Genomic DNA, 15862 nt, shown 5'->3' with positions numbered 1-15862 from the left:
CTTGGCTAATTTAGACAGAGTTTCACCATGTTGCTCAGGCTGGTCTCAAACTCCTGAGCTCAAAGTGATCCACCTGCCTCAGCCTTCCAAAGTGCTGGGATTATAGGCATGAGCCACTGTGCCTGGCTTCATTCTAAGTTTGTAATCAGAATATCGGCTCTGATAAAAAGCAGACCCTCTATGAGGGCTAGAGTAGGTAGGATCATAATTATCATCATCTCCCTAAGGAAAGGTCACTAACTTCTCCTTTTGTGCTTTAAAGTCATTACTCTGAACCAGAAGGATTCCTTACATGATGACTTATTTTTTTATAAGGTGAGGCCCAACATTTCACTCTGTGGGGATTGGATATGCTTTTCCTAGATACTAATTGCTTAGAGGTTTTCAAATTAACTGATTTTTTTTTTAACTTTTTTTCCTAGTAGATACTATTTGAGAGTGAACATATTGCAAAGTAGAACCATATCTAGTTTGGTATACCAAGGTATAACATATGTGACTTAATATTTTGATACTCTGTTGCTTTCATCTGTCCTAGATGAGGGACAGTTTAGAAGATTATTTTCAGTAAATGAGTTTATAACTTCTAATACTAGTTATCCATGTATCCCAATAGCAGCCGAATTTTCTATAATTTATTTCAAATCCTCTCAGACTTTACTCTTGTAAGGTAAGATTAATTGGAGTCTGATTATATAAACGTTAAGATTGTGAGGTTTTTGGGGTTACATGTTTTCTTATGTTGATTATTGTTTAATTTCTATACCCATTCTGAGTGTCTAGTTTTTCTCAGCCTACCTCTTTGTTACACCACCTCTGTTCCAGCAAAATCTCACATGCAATTTTAGTTCTTCCCAACCCTGTTATCCAGGCATACATATTATTATTGGGCATTTCCCTTCATAGTTAGTGCAGCGTTTAGCTGTTACTTACCCCTGAGAAGATAGTGTGGAATTAGCAGTGGCAGGATATGGAATTAGCAATAAAGTTCCTGGCTTGAAGTTGAAGTGAAGCAAAGAATATTCTTCTTATTCTCCCATCCACTGTGATCACACATTCTATTTAACTTCATTGCCCCTAGCTAGATGAAAGCTGATAGCTGCTAATTGTGGTCACGGGGGTGTTGGACAAATTTTTGAGTTAGAGGAGGGTTCATAGCCAAAGGAAGAACACCAGTCAGTCTAGAAAGAATACTGGGCAGCATGTGGCAGCAGTGACTGCTAACAAGCTAACAACTTGGTAAACAGCAGGCTGGGGTTAGAGCAAAGGAGCACTGTAATAATTTTCTTACTTGTGTTTTCTGCACTCTAGTTTGTTCTATCTGTTGTCATGACACTAATTTTTGAAAAAATTCCCCTTTTAAGCTCATCACTAAATATTTACTGAGGACAATGAAATGTGAGGTACTTTCTGAGAAGTGAACAAAACAGACACTGCCTTCTCAAGTGGTGGTTACTTGATACCGTCTTCAAATCTTTAGTAACTCTCCATTCCTGTTTAAATCTTCACTGCCTTGAGGTCCAAGTCAGACTCATCAGCTTTGTCTTTGAGCTTCAGCAGGGTCAAATGACTGGTGGTATCGGTTTGCTCATAGTCTTGTTTTGTTTAGACCCTTCAGTGTTGGCCTGCACCATGTTTCAAAGAAATTTAATGGCTATCATTAAAAAATCAAGAGCTTTCACTTGGAATTTTGTATTTCCAACTTCTTTTTTAAAAAGAAAGATGTAGCAACACTTTGTTCATTGCAACAGTTTGCACCATTTAGTTGGGGCTTTTGCTTTCCACAGTCCTTGTTGCCTCTTGGGTTTTTCTTAACCCTGGTCCTCTTTATTCCTTTTTATTACTTATTTAGTCTCTGTAGATAATTCAACTTGCAACCCTTGTTTTAGATAATCTGGTCCCTCACTACTATAAACTTTATTTATTTTCTTTATTATGAAACTTCTGGTATAGCCAAAGAGACATCCTCTTAAAATGGTCCACACTCCTTAACATGGCTTGCAAATCGTTTCACGTACTGGTTCCTGTTTATTTCTTCAGCCTTACCTCTTTCCATTCACCTGTATAAAGTCATGTCCCAGCCATATTTGCCACCCGCTTATGGGTGGTGTGCTCTGCTCTTTCTGGCCTTTACACACACTCTAATCTCTGGATGCTGTTTTGCCTGTCTTCCCATTCTTTTTTTTTTTCTTTTTTTTCAGACAGTGTCTTGCTCTGTCACCCAGGCTGGAGTGCAGTGGCGCGATCTCGGCTCACCTTACTGCAACCGCCACCTCCTGGGCTCAAGCAATTCTTCTGCTTCAGCCTCTCGAGTAGCTGGGATTACAGGCATGTGCCACCACACCCTGCTAATTTTTGTGTTGTTAGTAGAGATGAGGTTTCACCATGTTGGCCAGGCTGGTCTCCAACTCCTGACCTCAGGTGATCCACCCACCTCGGCCTCCCAAAGTGCTGGGATTACAGGTATGAGCCACCGTGCCTGGCCTGTCCTCCCATTCTCTGTCTCTGCCCCCGCAACCCCTGCCTTCCACTGTTCCCCACCACCAGTTTAGTTAATTTCTGTTCATTTCAATTCTTAATTTAGGTGTTATATCCTTCAGAAAGCCTTCTGTGCTCTCGTAGGATCTGCTTAGGTACCCATCCTCTGTATTTCCATAACTGCCTGAACTTAACCCAGTCTCAACACACCATGACTGGTTTGATGGTCTATTCTCTACAGTGTTCTGTAGCCTTTTTGAGGGCAGGACTGTGTCTTCACCTTTGATTTCTAATGCCCATCATAAAATATGTACATTGTAAATATTTATTGAATGGATGACTCATTTCTCTAAGCTCTTTTAATAATCGTTAATTCTGAGCCTACGTGGTTTCTATTGCACGGAATATTGTTTTCATCCTTTCAACTCTTGTTCATCCTCTAAGCTTGTACTAGGGGACTAACCCTAACAAGATACTTTTTTCCCTGGCCTGTTTCAGTATCTACTTACCTTTTCCTTCTTTAAATTCTGGTAATACTTTCTAGAAATCTTGTTTTAGTATTTGGCATTTGTTTCCTGTATGTTACTTTAAATTGGAGTTATATTTAATGCCACAATTTCATTCTTAAGATACTAAAATTTGTCAGTAACCTGTGCTTTATGTGATAGTATATTGCCAGCTAAAATAATATATCCATTGATTAGATCGATTCATGAGTCAAACCTTTATTACTTTCTTGGATATTGTTCCTCATTTACAGAGAACTTGGACATCTAGCCAGGAGTTTTTCTCTCTCTCTAGATTTCTTTATCCATTTTGGACTTTTCCCGTAATAGTACTTAGTGGATGTACTTTAATTGCTTGTGTATTTTTGTTTCTCACGCTGAACTGTAAGGGCTGAAACCGTATCTATCGTATTAAAATTACCTGTTGGTATAATATTTTAACTAATATTGGAGTTTAGAAGATCTTGATGTTCAATGTATACATGTTTGATGTATGTCTATAAAGTGTTTTCAATAAGCTAGGCATGATCATCTCATTTATTTACACGTGAACTATTAGGGAGATACACAGCTTCATTTGTGTGTCTTCTAGACATCTCAAACTTAGCAAAATTGAACTTATGTATGTTTGCATGTTTTTACTGGAATGTATATTTCATGAGGGGATATTTCCGTATACCTGTAACGTAGGGCCTGGACCATAGGTAGTATTTAGTAAATGTTTATTAAGTGAGTGAGTAACTGTACAACACCAAAAAATTTTTATGTTACTGATTTAGAATATTACAGGACATAGTTAGATATGTAAGAATGGCTTAGATTTATTTATTGTGCAGTGGCACAATCTCAGCTCACTGAAACCTCTGCTTCCTGGTTTCAGGTGATTCTCCTGCCTCCACCTCCTGAATAGCTGGGATTACAGGCGCTTGCCACCACACCTGGCTGATTTTTGTATTTTTAGTAGAGACGGGTTTTCACCGTGTTGGCCAGACTGGTCTCGAACTCCTGACCTCAGGTGATCTGCCTGTCTCAGCCTTCCGAACTGTTAGGATTACAGGCGTGAGCCACCCTGCCTGGCCGGCTTAGATTTATTTTACTTCACAACTTGTATCATAGAGCTTGCAGGGCTGGAAGTTGCTCTGGGTGAGTGAGTGAGTAGTGAATGAATGTGAAGGAAGGCCTAGGAAATTACTGTATGCCACTGTAGATTTTATAAACACTCTACACTTAGGCTACACTAAATTTATTTTAAAAATTTTATTTCTTCAGCAATAAATTAACCTTAGCTTAATGTAATGTTTTTACTTTATAAGCTTATTATTAATTTTTTTAATGTTTTCACTCTTTTACAGTGACACTTAGCTTAAAATGCAAACTCATTATACAACAGTACAAAAATACAGGTATTTTCTTTCTTTATATCCTTATTCTGTGTGCTTTCTCCATTCAAAAAATTTTTTACTTTATTACTTTTTAAACTGTTTGTTAAAAATGAAGACACAGACACATACATTAGCCTAGGCATACAGTCAGGATCATAAATATCACTGTCTTCTTCCTCTGCCTTGTCCCACTGGAAGGTCTTCAGGAGTAATAACATGCTTGGAACCGTCATCTGCTGTGATAACAATGGCTGGTCAGATGTGGTGGCTCATGCCTGTAATCCCAGCATTTTGGGAGGCCGATGCAGGCAGATCACTTGAGCCCAGGAGCTGGAAACCAGCCTGGGCAACAGGGCAAAACCCTGTCTCTACAAAAATACAAAAGAATTAACTGAGTGTTCATGCATCTGTAGTCCTAGCTACTCAGGAGGCTGAGGTGGGAGGATCACTTGAGCCCAGGAGGTCAAGGCAGCTGCAGTGAACAATGATCACACCATTGGATTCTAGCCTGAGTGACAGAGTGAGATCCTGTCTCAACAAAAACCAAAAACAACAATTGCTTCAGGAATACCTCCTGAGGGCCTGCCTGAGGTTGTTTAAAGTTATAAATACAAGGAATACACTCTGAAATAGCAATAAAAATATAGTAAATACATAAACTAGTAACAGTCATTTATTATCATTGTCAAGTTTTATGGACTATACATAATTGCATGTGCTATTTTCTTTTTTGAGAGGGAGTCTCATTCACTCTGTCGCCTAGGCTGGGGTGCAGCAGCGCAATCTCGGTTCACTGCAGCCTCCGCCTCCCCAGTTCAAGTGATTCTCCTGCCTCAGCCTCCCGAGTAGGTGGGATTACAGGCATGCACCACCACACCCGGCTAATTTTTGTATTTTTAGGAGAGGCAGGGTTTCGCCATGTTGGCCAGGCTGGTCTCAAACTCCTGGCCTCAAGTGATCTGCCCCCCTAGGCCACCCAAAGTGCTGGGATTACAGGTGTGAGCCCCTGTGCCCGGCTGGTATGTGCTATACTTTTATATGACAGGCAGCACAGTAGGTTTGTTTATATCAGCATCACTGCAAACACGAGTACTATGTGATGTTATGACAGCTACTTCACTAGGTGATAAGTATTTGTCAGCTTCATTATCTTAGGGAACCAGTGTCACATACGTGGTTTGTTGTTGACCAAAATGTTGTTATGCGACGTGTGACTATATGTTTAAAAGTAACTTTGCAAAGAACTAGAAGTAAACTATGTAACTCCAAAATTGGGTAGGGGAAGAGGAAAACTGATTGTACTACCTTGACCAAAATCTTTAAATCCATTCACTTCTATCTCTACCATTTGTCAGCTACCCTAAGCCACCATCTCTTTTCTGGGCTACTCTAATAGTGTACTACTTAGTCTCTCCAATTCCATATGTGTTTTAAAAATTAAAATATAATGGAAGTCACTTACATCCTTAAAAGTATTTCAAGGTACTTATTGTACCTAGAATAAAATCCAGGTCGTGTTGTTTTGTTTTATTTTGTTTGAGACAGGGTCTCACTGTGTTGCCCAGGCTAGAGCACAGTGGCACGATCACAGCTCACTGCAGCCTTGACCTCCCAGGGTCAAGTGATCCTATCACCTCAGCCTCCTGAGTAGGTGGGTCCACAGGTGTGTGCCACCATGCCCAACTAATTTGTGTGTGTGTGTGTGTGGAGATGAGGTCTTGCTGTGTTGCCCAGGCTGGTCTTGATCTCCTGGGCTCAGGAGATCCTCCTGCCTCAGCTTCCCAAACTGTTGGGATTACAGTCATGTGCCACGATGCTCAGCCAAAATCTAGGTTCTTTAACATGGGTCATAAAGCCCTTCTTGACCTGGTCTGCCCGTCTCTCAAGTTTTATCTCATGTAATTTTCCGCCTTGTTCAATATTCTCCAGCCTTACTTTCTTTCAGTTTCTATAACACTCTTTGTATTATTTAAATCTAATTGTATCTTTTTTTTTTTTTGAGATGGAGTCTTGCTCTGTTGCCCAGGCTGGAGTGCAGAGGCACGATCTTGGCTCATTGCAGCCTCCTCCTCCTCCTGGGTTCAAGTGAGCACGTCTGGCTAATTTTTGTATTTTTAGTAGAGACAGGGTTTCACCATGTTGGCCAGGCTGGTCTTGAACACTCCTGACCTCAAGTGATCCTCCCACCTCGGCCTCCCAAACTGCTGGGATTACAGGCATGAGCCACTGTGTGTGGCCAAATCTTTCTTGATTCTTATTCACCCCCACTCCTGTTAAAACCTCTCATGGTATTGGGTAGGGTGGGGAAAAATGAACACCACAGTTTGTAATTATATATATGTAGCTAATTTTTTTGTTACCATTGTATTCCTAACACTAAGCATGATGCTTGGCACATAGTAGGTGCTCAGTGTAAAATAAGTGTATAGCAAAAGAAGGAAAACAAGCAAAAATTCAGAGAAAACATGAAAACAAGACCAAACATGCTTTTTAAAAAAATTTTATTATTATTATACTTTAAGTTTTAGGGTACATGTGCACAACGTACAGGGTTGTTACATATGTATACATGTGCCATGTTGGTGTGCTGCACCCATTAACTCATCATTTAGCATTAGGTATATCTCCTAATGCTTTCCCTCCCCCCACCCCAAACAGTCCCTGGTGTGTGATGTTCCCCTTCCTGTGTCCATGTGTTCTCATTCAAACATGCTTGTTAAAAGTATAAAGGCCCCATGATATAGCGTAGCTATTAAGCAAGATTTACATTAGATTAAATACAAAGCCAACCTATACACTTAGTGTTTAGAAACACACTAGAACAAAATTACTAGGGGGATTGGAAATAAATGGATGGTCAAAACAAGATACTAGGCAAATATAAGCAAAAAAAAAATCAGTGGATTCGTATTATTAGAAAAAGTTGAATTAAAAGCAGTAGACATCAGGTGAGAAAAAGAGACACTGATAATCTAGGGTGTAATTTCTAATATAAAGAGAGCCACAGATCTTTACTTTTTAAAGACGAAGCACAAAAGTATTTAGAGTGAAAACTATTAATTCAGGGAAGAAGAGAGAGATACTAATGGGAGTACTTTAAACATTAACAGCAATGGTAGACTTTAAAAACATTTTTCAGTCTTTGCTGCATCAAAGAGATAAAGAAATATGATATAAAGAATCTGAGTCATATAATTTGCCTGTCTGATTTATAAGGCTGATGTAATAAATATATCATTCTGTTATTGTAAAGAAAAAAAATACTTTTAAAATTCCCCTCAGAACATTTTTAAAAATAGGTTATATTTTTAAACATTTTTAAGTACGTTACATTGTATTATAAGGAAAGCTGAAAAATAAAAAGTAGAAATATTATTAACCACATACTCTACAATGAAATTTTAGGTTAATAGCAAAAGGGAGAGCCAGAAACCAAACCTTTCCAAATCCCAAAACAAAAACCTCAATTACTTGAATTTAAAAATGTAAAATTATTGTCCCTGAAAAAAGAAAAAACTTAAGTCAAAGGTCTAAAGATACTGCAAACTGGCAACTGTAGTAGAAAATAATTACAATAAAAATGAAAGACATGAATAACATACAGGATACAAACAACATTATTTCTAAGAATTTCATTACTAGAAAATGAAAACAAACACTCAACGAAAGAATTTAATACAAGAATAACAAAATAAACCTAAGGAAAGCTGGAAAAAGTAATTGGTGAAGATAAGGAATAGTAAATAATGGATTAGAAAACAGAAAAAATAGTTAAGTAAAACAGAACTTGTCCTTTAAAAGTAAGACTAGCTAGCAATCTTTTTTTTAACAAAGGGAGAAAGTGCAAAAAGCAAAACTAGGATTATGAAAAAGAAGTAACTATAGATATAAACAGTATTAACAATTATTTTTTATTTTATTATTTATTTTTTTGAGACAGTTGCACTCACTCTGTTGCCCAGGGTGGAGTGCCATGGTGCTGTCACAGCTCACTGCAGCTTCTGCTTCCCAGGCTCAAGAGATCATCCTTCCTCAACTTCCAAACTAGCTAGGACTACAGGCTCATGCCACCATGCCCAGCTCATTTCTAAAATTTTTTGTAGAGGTGTGGTCTTGCTGTGTTGCCCAGGCTGGAATCAAACTCCTGGCATCAAGTAATCCTTTGGCCTCAGCCTCTCAAAGTGCTAAGATTATAGGCATAAGCCACCACATCCAGCAAAAACAATCTTAAATGACAAAAGTAAATTGTTATGGCATTGTATAATGTATTAAAATAGCATATTTTGATTACAATTTGTGTTCAACCCTTTCAGAATTAAATGTAGCTGCTTTTATTATTTAGAAAGTATATGCTGTAGTGAATACATAACACTATTGACCTGTTTTCTTGTGCTGATCATTTTTATGTGAATTATTAACAAAATGTGCTTATCTTAGAGTAATTTTCTTCTGATACATGTTATCTGTAGCATGCACCATCAACTGGTACTTATGAAACCCCATCTAATATTCGTATTAACCTAAGAAACAATCAGAAAGGTAAAATTTCCTAAGATTTTGTATTTGCTGCAAAAAAGGCATATACTATATGTTTAATCTATAATGTATGTATCATAAACATCAGATACTATAGACAATATATGTGTGTGTAGCTATGCACAGTCACATATGCATATACACAAGTCTAACTGGCAAACTTTCACATTTCTGCTACTGTGCGTCATCATGCTCTCAGACCCCTAATGGTTCTCCTTGCTTCCAGTCTGTCGCTGATGCCCTTGCATTGTCATCGTTGTGGATTTGAAAATGGATTCAGTGTTTTAAACCTTTAATTATAGTACATTTCAAATATCTGCAAAAACAGAATAGCATTAAAAAATCCTAATAAAGATTGAACTTGTAATAGGTAACGGCCTGTTCTTTCTGATTCAAATCCCAGGCTCTAGACCAGTTATTCTATCAATCAGAATTCTCCATATCCTGCCTCTAACTTGCCTTTCCAGCTTATCTCTTGTTATAACCTCAGTATGCAGTTGTAGTTGATTATTTCCTAGTAGGTTTTCTGAAAAAGATTTGGAAATTTTATACATCTTCTTGAGATTGTGACTTTGCTCATAGTGCTCTCTCTACCTTAATTGCCCTGCTTTTCAGCTCCATCTGTTGAAATTCTACACACACTCTAGGCTTAGTTGAAAAATCATCTCTACAGGAAGGCTTTCCTGACACATTTCCACTCTGACTCTCCCAGTTGTAGGTATAGTCTCAGCGTTACCTACCTCTTGTATTTATTCAACAAATACTTGAAAGTATACTACATTCTGAGTCATTACTGGATTCATCATGTCTGTTTCCCCTACTAAATTAAGACTCCATGATGAGATAAGAGCCATCTGTCTTCATCTTTTAGTCTCCTCTTACATTTAGCACAGTGCCTTGCATGTAATAGAAGCTTTGAAGTGAATAGTGTCTCAACAGTGAACTTTTGGGTTTTTTTTGTAAATAGGTTATTACATAATAAAATTGTATATGTGGATACTTAGAACGTATTTTAAATTAAAGAAAACATTTCTGACTGGGCACTGTGGCTCACACCTATAATCCCAGCACTCTGGGAGAAATAGGTAGGTGGATCTACATGTGGCCAGGAGTTCAAGACTACCCTGGCAAACATGGCGAAACCCTGTCTCTACTAAAAATACAAAAATTAGTGGGCATGGTGGTGCATGCCTGTAATCCCAGCTACTCAGGAGGCTGAGGTGTGAGAATTGCTTGAGCCGGAGAGGCGGAGGTTGCAGTGAGCCAATATTGTACCACTGCGCTCCAGCCTAGGTGACAGAGTGAGACTCTGTCCCAAAAAAAAAAAAGCAAAATATATATATTTCAAAGTTTAGAGCATATAGCTAAGGACAAAGAAGATAATTAAATGATCTTAGAAACCAAGAAGTAATGACAGACTAAAATATTTTTGAATACATTGATTTATTCTATTCAATTGATTAGCTCTATTCCCATTCCTCTCCCTTTTTTCCCTTTTTCTCTCTTCTGTATTCCTCTTTCTCACACCAGAAACCACTGTCTTTTCACATGTTTTTGGTAAACAGATTTATTACCTATTTTTGTGTGACAAACTACTCCAAAACATTTATTTTCTCACAGTTCCTGTGAGTCAGGAATTTGGGAGCAGCTTAGCTGGGTGGTTCTGGCTCTGAGTTTCTCCTGAGGGTGCAACTAAGATAACAGCTGAGGCTGCAGTTACCTGAAGGCTTGACTCAGCTGGAACATTTTCTTCCAAGACGGCTCATAGGGCTGCTTGAGTGTCCCCATGACATAAGAGCTGGCTTCCCCCAGAGTGAAGATCCAGGAGTAAACAGGATGGAAGTCACAGTGTCTTTTATGACTTAGCCCCAGAAATCCCACTTTGTAATTTCTGCAGTGTCCTGGTTATACAAGTCAGCCATATTCAGTGTGGGAAGGCCAAAGGCATGAATGCAAGAGATGTGAGCCTCAAAGAATAAGAACAAATAGTTATTATTTATTAATACTTATTTGTAAGACAATGTGTTAACGTATTTTCATGCTATATATATTTTACTCCTCAGAATTACTGTTTTATAAAAGAGAAATGAGGATTTTTACGTAAGTATCAGAGTAGGATTTGAATTCAGGCAATCTGACTTCAGAGCCAAGCTCTTAAATGTTATGCCATTGTATCTCAATCTTTAGTATTCTTGGAACACAAAGAATATAGAAGCATACCACTAATTTTTGTAAGTTAAAAAGAAAAAAAAGATTACATCTTAAGTAATAAAAACAAGCTGGGCTGTAATCCCAGCACTTTGGGAGGCCAAGACGGGAGGATGGCTTGAGGCCAGGAGTTTGAAACAAGCCTGGGCAACATAACAGAACCCCATCCCTACAAAAATTTTATTAAAAATTGGCTGGGCATGGTGGTGAGCACCTGTAATACCAGTTACGTGGAAGGCTGAGGTGGGAGGATTGCTTGAGCCCAGGAGTTTGAGGTCACAGTGAGCTATGATTGTGCCGCTGCACTCCAGCCTGGGTGACACAGCAAAACGCTATTGGTCAATCAGTAAATAAATAGAATAATAAATAAATAAAAATATAAAATAGTAATAATAATTAGTACTTAAAAATAATCATTATTCATAGTAAACCAAATCTGTGAAACCGATATTGTATTACTAGTTTCTATGCAGGGCTCATGAGCTTGAACTATATATATCAGGTTCCCCATTTAGTATGTTTCATTTCCTCTCAATTTCTACTACCTCCTGTGCTAATTTAAAATTATAGTTTGCTGAATTGGTGGCAAGCAATGGCTTGCTCAGATAATTCTGAATATTCAGATTGAACTCGATCCAGAAATTAAGGATAATTTCCTACTGATGGGTGTTTGTTTTACCCTCAGACCCTTGATGAACTTTGTCCCTCTAAAATGCTAACAGTTTGAATATTCCAAATAGAGGCATTGGCAAATTTAATACTAATCTGCTTCCTGGTTACTCCTAGTGGGAAAGTTAATTTCTTTTCTTTTTTTCTTTTTTTTCTTTTTGAGATGGAGTCTTGCTTTTGTCACCCATGCTAGAGTGCAGTGGCGTGATCTCGGCTTACTGCAACCTCCACCTCCTGGGTTCAAGCGATTCTCCTTTCACAGCCTTCCAAGTAGCTTGGGATTACAGGTGCCCGCCACTATGCCCAGCTAATTTTTGTGTTTTTAGTAGAGACAGGTTTCACCACGTTGGTCACGCTGATCTCAAACTCCTGACCTCAGGTGATCCACCCCTCCGCCCCCCTCAGGAAAGTTATTTTCTTAATCAACCCTTATATACCATATTTGATTTTTATTTATTTTTGTTTATTTATTTATTTATTTTGTGTGGAGTTTTGCTCGGTCACCCAGGCTAGAGTGCCGTGACACCATCTCGGCTCACTGCAACCTCCGCCTCCCAGGTTCCAGCTCCTGTCTCGGCCTCCCAAAGTTCCGGGATTATAGGCCTGAGCCACCATGCCCAGCCTTTTTTTTTTTGGAGACAGAGTTTGGCTCTGTTGCCCAGGCTGGAGTACAGTGGCGCAATCTCAGCTCACTGCAACCTCCGCCTCCTGGGTTCAAGCAATTCTCTTGCCTCAGTCTCCTGAGTAGGTGGGATTATAGGCATGTACCACTATGCCTAGCTAATTTTGTATTTTAGGGGTTTCACCACTTTGGCCAGGCTGGTCTCGAACTCCTGACCTCAGATTACCCACCTGCCTGGGACTCCCCAGAGTGTTGAGATTACAGGCGTGAGCCACTGTGCCCAGCCCAGCCTGACTTTTTAAAATTAAAAAATAAATTTATTGTATTGTGCCCTGTATCTAGAACACTGCAGTAAAGCAAATATCACAACAAAGCAAGTCATACGAAGTTTTTGGTTTCCTAGTTCATATAAAAGTTATGTTTACACCATACTGTAGTTTGTTAAATGTGTAATAATAGCATTATGTCCAAAAACAACAATGTATATACCTTAATTTAAAAATATAGCTAAAAAATTCGAATGACCGTCTGAGCTTTCAGCTAGTTTTAACCTTTTTGCTGGTGGAGGGTCTTTTCTTGATGTTGATGGCTGCTGAGTGATCATGTTGGTGATTGTTGAAGGCTGGGGTGGCTGTAGCAATTTTTAAAATTAAGACAATAAAGTTTTCCGCATTGATTAACTCTTCCTTTCATGAAAGATTTATCTGTAGCATGCAGTGCTGTTGCATAGCATTTTACTCAGAGCAAAACTTCTTTCAAAATTTGAGCCAGTCCTCTCAAGCCCTGTTGCTTCTTTATCAATTAAGTTTATGTAATATTCTAAATCCTTTGTTGTCATTTAAATTGTGTTCACAGCATCCTCACCAGGAGTAGATTCCATATCAAGAAACCACTTTGTGTGTTTATCTGTAATAAGCAACTCCTCATCTGTGAAAGCTTGATCATGAGATTGCAGCAATTCAGTCACATCTTCTTGTTCCACTAATTCTAGTTCTGTTTGTTTGTTTGTTTGTTTGTTTGTTTTTCGCGATAAAGTCTGGCTCTATTGCCCAGGCTGGAGTGCAGTGGCGCGATCTTGGCTCACTGCAGCCTTCGCCTCCTGGGCTCAAGCCATCTTCCTACCTCAGCTTCCCAAGTAGCTGCGTCTACAGCCGTGCGCCACCAAGCCCAGCTAATTTTTTGCATTTTTGGTAGAGACGGGGTTTCGCCATATTGGCCAGGTCTGGTCTTGAACTTGTGAGCTCAAGTGATCTGCCCTGCTTGGCCTCCCAAAGTGTTGGGATTATAGGCGTAAGCCACCACACCGGCCTAATTCTAGTTCTCTTGCTATTTCTACCACATCTGCTGTTACTTCCTCCACTGAAATCTTGAACCATTCAAAGTCATCCATGATAATTGGCATCAACTTCTGTCAAACTCCTGTTCATGTTGATATTTAGACCTCCTTCCCTGAGTCACAAATGTTCTTAATGACATCTAGAATGGCAGAGGCTTTCCAGAAGATTTCAATCTACTTTGCCCAGATCCATCCAAGGAATCACACTATCTGGCAGCTATAGCCTTATGAAATGTATTTCTAATATAATGAGACTTGAGGGCTGGGCGCGGTGGCTCATGCCTGTAATCCCAGCACTTTGAGAGGCTGCGGTGAGTCGATCACTTGAGGTCAGGAGTTCGAAACCAGTGCGGTCAACATGGTGAAACCCTGTCTCTACTAAAAATATAAAAATTAGCCAGGCGTGGTGGCACATGCCTGTAGTCCCAGCTACTCAGGAGACTGAGGCAGGAGAATTGCTTGAACCTGGGAGGTGGAGGTTGCGGTGAGCCAAGATGGTGCTACTGCACTCCAGCCTGGGTGGCAGAGCAAGACTCTGTCTCAAAAATAGTAATAATAATAATGACTTTAAAGTTGAAATTACTTCTGGATCCATGGGGCTGCAGAATGGATGCTGTGTTAGCACGCATTAAAACAACATTAATCTCCTTGTACATGTCCCTTAGAGCTCTTGGGTGACCAGGTGCATTATTAAAGAGCAGTAATATTTTGAAAGGAATCTTTTTATCTGAGCATAGGTCTCAATAGTGAGCTTAAACAGTGAGCTAAATATTTTAAATTCAGGTCTTAACAGGGAGCTGAATATTTTAAATTCAGTACACTATGCTGTAAACAGATGGGCTATCATCCAGGCTTTGTTGTTTCATTTATAGAGCACAGGCAGAGTAGATTTAGCGTAATTTTAAAGGGTCTAGGAATTTTGGAATGGTCAGTGAGCACTGGCTTCACCTTAAAAGTTACCAACTGCATTAGCCCCTAACAAGAGAGTCAGCCTGTCCTTTGAAGCTTTGAATCGAGACATTGACTTTTTCTCTCTAGCTCTGAAAGTCCTAGATGGCATCTTCTTTCAATAGAATGCTTTTTTGTCTACACTGAAAATCTGTTGTTTAGTGTAGCCACCTCTATCAACTCCCTTAGCTAGATCTTCTGTATAACTTGATGCAGTTTTTATATAAGCACTTGCTGCTTCACTTTGTAATTTTTTCATATGAAGGTGGCTTGACTTTCTGCAGCTTCTTCATCTCTTTCAGCCTTCATAGAATGGAACGGAGTTAGGGTCTTGCTGTGGATTAGGCTTTGGTTTAATGAAATGTTGTGACTGGTTTGATCTTCTATCCAGGATAAAACTTTTCTCCATATCCCAGTAGTAAGGCTGTTTTGCTTCCTTATCATTTGTGTGTTCCCTGAAGTAGGATTCTAAATTTCCTTCAACAACTTTTCCTTTATAGTCACATCTTGGCTAACTGGCACAAAAGGCCTAGCTTTTGGTCTGTCTTGGCTTTTGACATGCCTTCCTCACTAAGCTTAATCATTTCTAGCTTTTGATTTAAAGTGAGAGATGTATGCCTCTTCCTCGCACCTGAACAATTATTAGACGCCATTGTCGAGTTATTAATTGGCCAAATTTTAATATTATTGTGTGTCAGGGAAGAGGGAGGCTCAAGGAGAGGGAGAGACAGGGAACAGCTGGTCAGTGGAGCAGCCAGAACACAAAACACTTACCAATTTAGTTCACCGTCATATACAGTTGTGGGCCTTGGCTCCTCAAAACAATGACAGCAGTAACATCAAAGATCACCAATCATAGATCACCATAACAGATATAATAATAACGAAAGCATTTATGAATTACCAAAATGTGACACAGAGACAACTTTTACATGCTGTTGGAAAAATGGCACCAATAGCCTTGCTGAGCACAGGATAGCCACAAACCTTCAATTTGTAAAAAGTAATAAAGTAATGCACAATAAAATGAGATGTGCTCTTGTGTTCATGCTATTCAAGATTTTCATTGTATGTCCTGATATGGATATCACTTGAGCAGTGGTCTAGAAATTATATATGATCATTTAGGATGCTTTCAGTTTCTTGAAATGTAAATTCTTTTTCCTGCAATAGCCAG

The 15862-nt window shown here is 39.0% G+C and overlaps 1 protein-coding gene across 10 annotated transcripts in view; it reads left to right on the top strand.

Annotated features, from left to right (window-relative positions):
* YAF2 (YY1 associated factor 2) overlaps window positions 1–15862 on the top strand; it is an 84266-nt gene that overhangs the window by 44307 nt on the left and 24097 nt on the right. The window contains exon 1 of one of the 10 annotated variants that reach the window (XM_055249440.2): window positions 281–315. The exons of the other annotated variants lie outside the window; for them this stretch is intronic. Coding sequence (XP_055105415.1) covers window positions 293–315 — 23 coding nt within the window. The 5' untranslated portion in view covers window positions 281–292. Of the gene's footprint in view, window positions 1–280; window positions 316–15862 lie in introns of those variants that run through there. 10 annotated transcript variants of the gene reach the window in all.

The sequence above is a fragment of the Symphalangus syndactylus genome, chromosome 17 (assembly GCF_028878055.3).
Source record: "Symphalangus syndactylus isolate Jambi chromosome 17, NHGRI_mSymSyn1-v2.1_pri, whole genome shotgun sequence".
Classification (NCBI taxonomy): domain Eukaryota; kingdom Metazoa; phylum Chordata; class Mammalia; order Primates; family Hylobatidae; genus Symphalangus; species Symphalangus syndactylus.
This window is presented reverse-complemented; position numbering and strand designations above follow the sequence as displayed.